Source organism: Lemur catta, chromosome 3, assembly GCF_020740605.2.
Source record: "Lemur catta isolate mLemCat1 chromosome 3, mLemCat1.pri, whole genome shotgun sequence".
Lineage (NCBI taxonomy): Eukaryota > Metazoa > Chordata > Mammalia > Primates > Lemuridae > Lemur > Lemur catta.
Genome location: NC_059130.1, coordinates 86,518,360 through 86,529,484, shown reverse-complemented (window position 1 = coordinate 86,529,484; position 11,125 = coordinate 86,518,360). Strand labels below are relative to the sequence as shown.

General features: G+C 59.6%; 1 protein-coding gene across 2 annotated transcripts in view; it reads right to left on the bottom strand.

Annotated features, from left to right (window-relative positions):
* Positions 1 to 446: 446 nt before the first annotated feature.
* The window catches only part of GLIS1 (GLIS family zinc finger 1), a 209,339-nt gene continuing 198,660 nt past the window's right edge, over positions 447 to 11,125 (bottom strand). Inside the window, exons 7-10 of one of the 2 annotated variants that reach the window (XM_045547975.1) lie at positions 8,545 to 8,701; positions 3,730 to 3,908; positions 2,946 to 3,113; positions 447 to 943 (exon numbers count right to left, since the gene is read on the bottom strand). In XM_045547975.1, the coding sequence (XP_045403931.1) occupies positions 798 to 943; positions 2,946 to 3,113; positions 3,730 to 3,908; positions 8,545 to 8,701 (650 nt within the window). In that variant the 3' untranslated portion in view covers positions 447 to 797. Of the gene's footprint in view, positions 944 to 2,945; positions 3,909 to 8,544; positions 8,702 to 11,125 lie in introns of both variants that reach the window. The other variant, XR_006734181.1, reaches the window with a different exon arrangement.

Sequence of the window (11,125 nt, the reverse complement as noted above, 5' to 3'; positions counted from 1 at the left end):
CTGCCTTGTCCCTCGCCTTCCGAGGCTGTTTGGGCTCGTCTCTGGAAGGCTCGCCTGCCCTCCCACGGCGTCTGCTGTTGACACAAGCCCAGGCGCCCGACTGGAAGCTCATTTTCCCACCGGCTAAAGAGTAAGGGCAGCAGGCAGAGGATCTGGGTCGGGGGACCCGGGTCTCAATTTCAGCCTCGGCCTGCTCACCAGCTGGCAGGGATGAGCCTGCCTCGCGGTGGCATCCTGGGACCAGTGCTGGTGTCTGTAAGGACCCCCCCAGCCCGTGGGGGCCCACATGACGGAGTTCCCTTGCCCATGGTTGGAATCCAGGGCTGAGCTGGTTTCCACGTGGCCTCCCAAGCCTGAACACCCAGCTTTTTGTCACACTCCTCCGAGGCTCTCCGGGTCACAGCCTCTAGGCTGAATCACAAGTAGAACCAGGCCCCCATGTCTCGTTTCCAGTTTTTAATTTTTTCTTGTAAAACCAAAAATATAAAACTGGCAGGGCAATGGAAAACAAGTTCTGTACATTTTATATACACGAGGTCTGTGACTTCAAAACCACCGGGCAGAGAAACGGGAAGACACAATCAAGGCACTGTCACAGGGTCACGGATCCTGGCGGCACCTCTGGGCGCCTAGCTCGGGCTCGGACGATCACTCCCCGGGCAGCACTGGGCGCTGCTGCAGCAACGCACCCCTGCACTGGTGGCCCAGCTGCCCCAGCCGGGTGCACAGAGCGTGGGGGCGGATGGCAAGGGGGGAAGCAGCTCTGCAGCGCAGGGCAGGTGTGGACAGCGCTTCCTTCAGGTGTCCGTGTAGATGGAGGGGATGTGGCCCAGGCACTGGTCAAAGGCCCCGTTGGGGAAGAAGCCACAGTCCTCAGGGCCGCTGGACACCACATCTTCAGATGACTGCGGTGGCAGTGCCGTGGGGCACGAGGCCTCGTAGCCTGTGGGTGGGGGGGACAGGGTCAGGGCCGGAGGACGGCGGGGCTTCCCAGGCCCCACCCTGCCCGCCCAGGTGTCCCCTGCCCGCCCAGGTGTCCCCTGCTCTGAGCCATCTGCTTTTCCAGATGGGGGAACTGATCGGCGGGTGGGGAGGGGGCTTGAAGGTGTCGTAGGCCTCGCACACCCAGGGGGCCCAGGGCAGGGGGGAAGACAGGCACAGGCTGGCTCGGGGTGGCCCCTCACCCAGGCCCGGACTGTGGGGCCGACTGGGGAGTGAGGAAGGGCGGGCTGCGAGTAACACAGCCTTGGCCCTCAAGGGTCAGCCCCTCCTGGCAGAAGGGCCCGGCTCACCCCCACTCCTTCAGTTGCCTGCTCTCCACTAGACTCAACAAACCCAAAGATGGGAAACAGAATTTCCTGGGCACTTACTAAACGCTCAAACAAGCCTTAGCTCGCTTAAGCTTCACCACGATCCCATGAGGTAGGATTCATTATCCCATCTTAGAGCTGAGAAGGCAGGCTCAGAGAGGGCAAGACACTTGCCTAAGACCACATTGCCAGTAAGGAGGGGAGCTGGGACTTGAACTCAGGTCCCTCTGGCTCTGCAGTTACCTGCCTCTTCCCCTAGACATGCTGTCTCCAGGGTAGGGTCACTGCTAAGAGGCCCTGTCCCTGAGCTGCTGCCATGAGTTTGTGTGGTCCAAGAAAGGTAGGCCTCAGTCTTCCCATCTATGCAATGGGGTTGGGCTGAACTGTCCCGAGGCCCTGCAGGTCCACCTGCCTGTCACAGTCTGGGTTTAATGCTGTGTGTCTGTTCTTGGGTTGGCAGAGGCAGCGTGGGCAGCCGAGCCAGGCCTGGAACGCGCACTGGGGAGAAGGGCGGCCAAAAGGCCCGCCCCATGCTGGCGTAGGGCCCGTACACACGGGCGTGTGGACACTGTAGGTGAACACAGCACACACGTGCACACAAGCATGCTCCTCTGAAACAGCCCACATCACACACACGCACATACATGTCTGTGGAAACAGACATCAGTCACGGGGTGGGTGACACGATGTGCACACAGACAGGGTGCACACGTGCAGACACGAGAGCGTGTGCCCTGCCAGCTCCTTACACACTCACAGGGGCTCTCACTACCCAGAACTGCCTGTGCCACCCTGCATGCTGAGGCACACACAGACACATGAAGCCAGACTACAGCCACGGAGCAGGTGTGGGGACGCGGACCCACAGCCTCGTGTGTGCCCACCTGAGGCCTTGGTGCCTGTCTCCACGTCCCCGTCCTTCCACCCCCGGCTGCACACACTCAGCCTGCCTGACGGGGCCTCTGTGGCGGGGTCTCAGGCTCCACTCTGGGCTCCTGAGTGCCCCAGGTAGACCTGGGCCCTGTGGCTATGCTGGGGGGGCTTGCCTTGGGGAGTTCAGGGTGGGTCTAGCCCACCCATCTGATGCCCCTGCTCCAGCCAGGCCTGGCCCTGCTGGTCTCAGCCTGACCCCACCCTGGGCTGAGTGGAGCGCTCCTGTCACTGGGCCTGTCTGCCCGAGCCAGGGGCATCAGCTGGGGGAGGCGCAGATGCACCCAGGAGAAAGACAACTCCAGGCTCTGTCCCCACCTACCTTCCCCACTTGTTAAACGGAAATGAGTATTTATTTCATTCCCTGCTACATCCCCGGGGCCTACACCTGTGGCCAGCACACAGCAAGTGCTCAGTAAATACTTGGAGTGAAGCATTAATTAGACCATGAGCTCCCAGCCTGAGTCTTCAGAAACCTGTCGGGTCCAGACACATGTAAGTCCCGCGAAGTTCTGGAAGGGACACTGACTTCCCAAGCAGGGTGCCAGTCCTGGTCCTGTGGGCCTCCCTGAGCCTCTCTGCAAAGCGGCGACGACCCTGCCGCACAGGCTGGACAAAGGGTGCAGGACAGCGTGCAGTAGGCACCCGGCACGGGGCTGGGCCTCGGGGGGAGTCGGGGCAGGGAGGCACGCGGGCAGGGCTCACCTGTGGCGGGCAGGGGTGCGCTGAGGCTGTGGTAGCCATTGGGCCGCAGGGGGTTGAAACCTTGGGCTTCACTGGTCAGTCCGTCCCCACCGGCTGCTGGCTCGGTCGTCCGGTAGCAGTCGCCATAGGGGAAGCAGTTCTGGATGGAGTGGAAACTGCCTTGGTAGCCTGCAGAAGGGGGTGACAGGGGCCGCGCTGACAGAGGGAAAACGCCCAGGGCAGGCAGGGGACATCCTCACTGCACTGCTCAGTCCCCCTTGCTGTCCCGTCCAGGCAGCGTGGGTGTGACAGAGAGAAGACAGCAGGGCGGAGGGGGCTCCAGCAGTCTGGGCCCCTTTCTCTGCTCTGCCCTGCATGGAGTGGTAGGCAGGCGAGAGGTGGCTGAGATGGTCTCCTTGGCCGATGCCAGTGCTCTGAGGGTGGGACAGTGGCCCTGCTACTCCTTCCACACTCAGGCCCAGCATTCCCAGTCCCTCGCGGTGGCTCCAAGCCACCGGCTTTCCCACCCCTGCCGCCACCGACGCTGTGCCCTCAGCAAAGAATGTCCCCAGATACTTTGTCCACGAAACAAACTCCTTCTCACTTTCTGAACCAATTTCCTCCAGGAAATTGCCCCTGCCCAGGCCTTTTAGGTCACCTGTCTCCCAGCTTCTCCCAGCCTGGCCCTCAATGCCTGGCCCGTCATTCTCTGAGCACCCACCTGCCTCCTCCAGGCTGGTGACTCCTCTGGGGTCCCTGAGCAGGAGGTGGGAGGGTACCTGGAGCGGCCCCCACCAGAGCTTACCTTGCGGGCTGGGCAGAGGCGGGGGCGGGGGGCTCTGGAAGGGCGGGTAGGACGGCCTGCCGGGGAGTGTGGAGAAGGGCTGGCCCCCGGGGGAGTGGCTCTGGGAGGATGGTGGCAGCGGTGGTGGCCCGAGCCCCTTCAGTGGGCTGACCATGGGCGAGAGGAGGCCAGGCCCCAACCTGGAGAGAACAGAGACGGCCGTCAGCAGGGAGGGGCAGCCGCTGCCTGTCCCCCTGCAGCAGTGGGGAGCCACGAGCTGGCCTGCTCCCACTCACAGCACAGCAGTTAGAAGAGGAAGCTTTTATTTCCAATTGTGCTCAAACTGCAATTTGAACCCTGTGAGCATTAGAGGCTGGTATTTAGGGTTGATAGCCAGCAAGGGACAGAGGTAATAAGCGTGACCTCTGGAGTTGACAGAACTGGCTTCAAACCCCTAACTGCTCTCGCTGGCCAAGCGACCTTGGGCAATCTGTCTAATGTCTCTGAGCCTCGGTTTCCTCGAAGGGCCATGTGCTCCCAGCTGGCACACCCCAGCTTGCATGACCAAGAGCTAAACCCCAGGCACCCCTGCCGGGGGCCGGGCTCTCTGCCTCTGTGCCCCCACTCTGGCCTCCTGGAGGGAGCCCTGGAGGGAGCCCTTGGACAGCCGCGCTGAGGGCCTTGGCGCTGCCTTGGCAGGACAGCTCACAGCATCGACGTCACCGTTCACAGAGCCCCTGCCTCGCCCCAGGCCTCATGACACAGGTGTTCTTGCTTCCTTTTTGCAGATCAGAAAACCAAGGTTCAGAGAGGTTTGTCCACGTTACTCCCGGCCACACAGCACTGACCTCATGAGTTACGGTGAGGGTAAAAGTAAAGCAATGTAGATAAAGCACTCAGGATGATGACTGATACATTCTTAGCCGCACCACCAATCATCAGCATTATTGCCAAGATGAAGGGAAGAAAAACTAGCAGGTGGGTCTGATGTCCAAATTGGCCTTTTGTTCCTGCACAGTGTACTCTGCGGGACCTCCCTTGTCTCTATCCCTGGCCATCTCTCTTCCACTTGCATACCTCCTGTGATGGGAGGCTCACTACTTACAGTCATACAGCTCCTGAGGGGATGTGGGCCCAAGACTGTGCTCTCTGGAAGCTCATGTTCTGAAGCCAGACTGCAGCAGCTGAGAGCTCTCTGCAGGCACCCTGAGCCCAGCCCAGCACAGCCCGAGTGGGCAGTCTAACTGGACTGCACATGGCTGCAGATGAGGTTCCCTGCTCACGCTGCCCTCCTGAGCCTGCAGGGCCCTGCTCACAGCAAATAATTTGGGATCAGCTAGGCTTGGGGGCTCTTGGAACCAGGCCGGAGGCTCATAGCCTATAAAGCCTTTCTACAGTACAGAAAGACAGAGGAAGAGCTCAGAGTCTCTATTTTCCTGTTTGGATCTGTGGGTTTGTTGGACCCCACATTAAACTATACTGCAAGTCACACGTCACAGCTCCAGGTGGCCTTGTCAAGCTAGGCATGTGACCCTCGCCCGCTGTCTGAGACGTGAGGTGTTAATGGACAGATCAGTGCCCCTCTCTGAGGGAAGGACTGTCTGGAAATGGAGACAGGAGATATGGGGAAAGGTCAGGGCTCCATGTCTGCGGCTGGTTCTTCTCCGTTCCCTCCAGCCTGGGCAGCCTGTTGTCACCGCCCCTCCTCTGTGCTGTCTGGGGCCCCCATTACTGTGAGCTTGCTGGGGGCGGGGGCAGGGGTCCTCTGCGGTGGGCCCCTGGCCCAGCAGCTAACGCACTGTAGGTCCATGTCTCCTTTTCAAGTTTGTGAACTGAATCCTCATCAGGTCTCCGTGAATGAATCATCATTACCATCATCATTACTTTTAGGCCTGTCTCACAGGCCATCAAGTGGGACAGGTCTACTCTGAGCTATAAACTGTGGAGGGCTGTGCACAAGCCAGGTGTCCTCATAACCAGTTCTCCTGGCTGGAGCTGGGCCGAGGCATGGCTGGGACAGTGGACCCTCCCTCCTCTGGGCCGGCTGTGTGGTGCCTGTCCATCCCGCTCCCAGCGGGGGCACCCACCACCCGGGTCACCCTGGTGTCCCGTCGGCCCCTCCCCTGGGAGCCGCCGCAGGGAGGGCCAGGTCTTGGCCCCTCTCGGTCACCCGCACCCAGCACTGGGCCTGGCACCCGGCAGACAACTGATAACACTCGCAAACGGGTTTCTGAACCTCTCAGCTACAAAACCCAGAGATTAAAGCATCGCAGAATTAAGGAGAACCAGATCTGAAGGGGAAAAACACACATTTTCCAAGTTTGTTTTTCCTGTCTCAACCCTGCCATAAATTCCCATTTGCCACCTTCACAGCCAGTGAAATTGAACAGAACACGACTATCCGCAGCAGACGCGAGGGCTGAGGCGACACTGCTCTACCTGAGCTCTTCGAAAGGAAAAAAAGATCATCTGGAGCTTCTCTTCTGAGTCATGCAAATGATTCCTAAATCAAATATTTTTGCTTCAACTGGAACCTATAAAAATTAATATAAAACCTCACTGGCCTGGCAGACTGAGAGCTTCATACCTCGCACGGGGCTGGGAAAAAAATACCCTATTCAGCATCCCCTCTGAGCCAGGGTAAATAAATGTGGTCATGAAGTCAGGCCCTCTTAACATATTTTGAGTGAATCAGATAATTCTGTCAAGCTATTTAAACGTCCCAGCAAACCACTGGGGAGCCACGAGTGGCCGTTCCCTGTTGACTTTGGCAGGGAGGGGAGGCTGAAGGCCTTCTGCCCCGGCTCTCTTCTCAGGGGATGAAAAAAGAAACCCATTCAAGCTGGGCCCGGGCCTGGTGTCAGGCACGAGGGCCCGTCTCCTGCGGCTGGAGGAGCCGGGCGCCTCGCTGCTCAGGATGACTCAGGGCCCCGCTGCGGCGGGCAGGGGTGGGCCGGCAGGTTGGGGGTCCCGCCTTGTCGTCACTCTGCCTCTCACTGCAGAAACTCTTGACGGGCACTTAGGCAGGCGGCAGGCAGGCGATGAGCGAGGTGGGACAGAGAGCTCAGGCCCGGGCAGGGAAAGGCCTCTGTGGTTTATTTTCCTTGGGTTGGAGATGTTTTTAGGTTGGCTGGTGGGGGAGCAGGTGGCCTGAGCGGGTGGGTGCCGGGGGCCAGTGTCGGTGGAACTCGTACCAGGTGACACACGCAGTGTCAGGCACGTGTAGCTAACCCTCACCACCTTCCTAGAGGAGGGTTTTTAAATGTTTGTTACAGAAGAAACAGAGGCTGGGGAGTGGTGGGTTTTCTGCTTCCCCGTGCAGCCCCTTCAGGGCTCTCCGCCCACACGTGCAGCCACCATGTCCTCTGCTCTGACAGCGGTCCCTGTGCACAGCCAGGGCTGATCCCTGATGCCCACCTCTCCCTGCACAGCCAGGGTTTCCCGACTCCTGCCTGTTCTGTGTCACTCTCGCCTTCCAGTGTTCCTCCTGCCACCCTGGATCTGGCCCGGCTTAGGATGTCTTCCAGCACCCCACCTTCCATCCTGCACCCTGCAATCCAGCCCTGTGCTGCAGGCCCCAAACCTGACCACATCACTGCTCAACACCTTTCAGGACAGAGTTCCATCTCAGGCCTCGTGATTGGGCCCTGGTGACCTCTCCCAAGTGCATCACCCCACAGGGTGGCTCATGTTTTCCAGGACACACCAGGCTCTCGCCAGGCCACCTTTGCCTTTGCTGCTCCTTCCTTTCTCCCGACCTCTCCACTTGTCCAACTCCGACCTCACCTCGGAGGCCTGGCTCAGCATCACCTCCTCCAGGAAGCCTTCCCTGACATCCTCCCCTAGCCCCACTCCCTGGGATCTCTTCTGGGCTTTGACAGCCCTTTCTGCTTCCTCCCCCTCCGTATGGCCAACCTCGGCAGGCATGTCCGTCTCCCTCTCACAGTGGGCTTCTCCAGGGCCTCCATAACTGCACACTGGATGGACGGATGAACGGCAGGAGGAGTGTGGGTAGGAGCAGTAGGCCCCGAATTTGGTGACACAGCCAGGCTGGCTCCAGGCACAGGCAGGCCAAGGCCAAGGCTGCAGCCTTGGGGAGGAAGGGCAGGGAAGGAGGAAGGTGCTGGGGCCAGGCCTTGGGGGACAAGTTTGATCAAATCACTGCTGGTGTCAAGCAGAAAAGGCAGGGAGGGCAGGCGGGCAGGGCTGGGAGGCCTCCTCCTGCTCATTTGCAAGGAAACCCAATTTCAGCAGCATTAGGGGCCAGCGATTAACACATTCACCACTTCCAGCCACTTACGTGGCCACAATGAGAACCACATTGACACAGGGAGAGGCTGCCCCTCTCTGCAGAGGTCCTGGCGTAAAGGCTCCCACGCGGCCGCAGCCGACCAGGCGAAGGCCACAGCTGCGGCGGCCAGCAACGGGGGCGGGGCCCAGGCCAGCACCCCGGCACGGGCAGTGGGCAGTCTGCTCACCCAGTGCCCGGATGAGCCAAGGAGAAGCCAGAGTGAGCCCCGAGGAGGCCTGGGGTTGGGTGGGGAGCACAGCATCTTCCCAGGGGCCCCTGCAGGGGAGAAGAGGGTACATGAAGTGACGGGTTCGCAAGCCTGGGCACCGATACTGTCTACCTCGTAGGGTTACTGTGAGGCTCCAACGAAACTGTGCACAGGAAGAGTTTACAGCACAGTATGCAGTAAGTGCTCAATAAATGTAGGCTATTTTCATCATCAGTAACAACCAGATAGTGTGTGGGACACCTGCCCTTGCCTGCCTCCCACGCAGGTGCCCCCTTGCTGCCCCTGGAGGAGGACTGGCTTGGTGTGGTGTACATACCCGTCCCTGGTGCTCTCAGCCACGGGCAGAGGGGACAGATGGTGGTGGGAGCCGGTGGTGGCGTCCAGCGGGTGATGCCTGGAAGGGATGTCGTGTGTGGGGGGCAGGATGCCTGATGCGAGCCCGTTGTGAGGGGCGACGGAGCCGGGATACACACCTGCAGGGAACCAAACAGATGTCACTGGATCCTGGCCATTCCCTAGAGCTGACTGTGGACAGCCCAGGAGCTGTGTGTGCCTGACTATGGAGAAAGACAAGAAAGAAAACGAGCAAGGTTGTATTAATAGAAGCTTACGGGCAAACATGAGGGAGGTGATGGCCCCACTCTGCTCAGTTCAGCCCTGGCTAAAGGGCTGTGTCCACAGCTGGGGCCCAGCATGACAGCAGGGGTGGACTGCAAGGGACTGTCAGAGACATGGGTGGTCGTGCCCTGTGTGTGTGTGTGTGTGTGTGTGTGTGTGTATGTGTATATGGGGCGGCATGGACAGAGCGGGCTGCTTCAAATCTCTGTGGGGCTGTTCTGGAAAAGAAGAGGCACATGGGGACCCTGGAACGGAGAGAAGCTTGAGAGAAGCAGACACCAGCTCAGGGCTCGGCAGTACCTTCCAACAGGCAATGTTGCTACAGGGCAATGGGCTGCCTTTGGATAGAATAACTACCCACCCCCAGAGGTGTGTAAGCAGAACCTTGGTGTCCACTGTGAAGGGTTCCAAAGAGAGATGACTGTACTAGCTGGGTGGCAGGCTGGCTTAGAAGACCTCTGAGAGGGCTGCCATGGATGGTTGTACAGGCTGTACACTGCACAAGGGTCCCAACTGAGGAGAGGAGTCACCCATGCTCTAGCTCAGATGCTAAACCTTCAGAAGACACCTGCAGGGTGGTACCTTTTATCACCTCCTACCCCCAAGGATCTTACCCTTGTTAAGAAGACAGATGGGCTAACAAATCAATGGGGGACACAAGGCCAGAGTCAGATGTTGCTCTGAGGGCCCAATTACGGGTTTGGGAGTTACTGAGGCCAGTATTCCCCAAATGCCTTCACCAAGGAACCCTGATCACAGGGGAGAACAAACTTCTACTCTGGGACTCTGTAGACTGGGGGTGGTACCCAGGGGTGCACTGATGCAGTGCCCACTCTGGCCAGTGGCCGCCCTGGGCCAGCTGTCACATTTGAATATCACTCTGGTTACCATGGGTCCAGGCCCAGTGCTCTTTATCACGCCATAAGGACCAGCCTCCTTTCACGGATAGGGTGAGGGAGGAATTGTGCCTTCTCAACTGGTTGGAGTTCCAAGGCTAGTCCCTCCCAGGCTGACCCAGGCCTGCCTTTCAGGAGGCTGCGACAGGCACTGAGCGGGGCGGTGGCAGGGATTGCAAGCTCAATGCCTTAGGTGGCACAGCAGGGAGCAAAGTAAGCGACATTTCAGGGATTAACAGTAGGAAGCGGCGAGGACTGGCAAAGTGGAGAGAATATGTCCCGTAAAGGCCTTTACATTGAAACTGTTAGAAAAGCAAAAAACAGCCAAAAACAACCTCCACGGTGCCTACGAGACCAAACGGTTTGCAACCCCTGGCCTGGAGTTCGAGCACAAGCACCCTATGTTACATGAGGCGAAATTCTACTCTTACAACAATAATCACCGCAACTAAGAATGCACCACGTGCCAAGCTCTTTCTCCACGGTATCCAGCTTAACCATCTCGACAACTGTCAGCGGCGGAGACAACACGATCCCATTTTAAGATGAAGAAACTAAATCTTAACAAGTGACTTGTCCAAAGTCACAGAGCGGGTGGCTCATCAGGCCTGTCTGCCCAGCAGCAGGGAGAGTCCCTCTGAGGCCCGGGCCAGGAAGAGGCGCGGGCCCCTGCTCAGGTCGTGGTCTGGACATCGGCCAGGGCCTCGGCTCCGGGCAGGCTCTTAGCACCCTCCAGCTCCCGGCCCCAGTCCCTACCCTCCCTGCCTCTGGAAGCCCCTCTCCCAAGGGCTGTACCACCTGTCCCCAGCCACTGCCTCCCGGGGCCACACAGCCCTCCCCCACGTGGGGGAAGTCACCCGAGGAGACTTCTGTGGGGGGAGCCTGGCTGGTGCTGCTCAGGGCTCGTGCCACTCACGGCTGTCCTTAGCACCCCTCACCTGCCATCTTGAACTCCTCTGGGGGCCTGACAGCTGGGAAGGCCTGGAATCCTGATGACTCCCGCTCCCTGTCCCTCAGCCACGCTGACCGCATGCCGCCCACATCCTCACTGCCCGTCGTGTCACCCGGGCTGCTAAGGACGGCTGCCGGATACCCTCCCCAGGCTTCCTACGAAGAAGGGAGCGGGAGCCTCCCGTGAGACAGGCTCGGGGGAGCGTCCTGTAACCAGACAGGGAAAATTCGACGTCTCCCTCTAGCTCCTCCCTTGCCCTCACCCTTCTGTTCTGGACTCTTCTAACCCTGTTTCCCCTGCCTCTGCCCTCCCTGGGTCCAGGGCCCTGCCTGTACCGCGCCCCCGCCCGAGACCAGACACGCAGTGGGCGACTGAGCGTGTGCAGGACGGGTGTTGACCATGCAGACGAGCGCTGGACGGGAAGGAAGGCA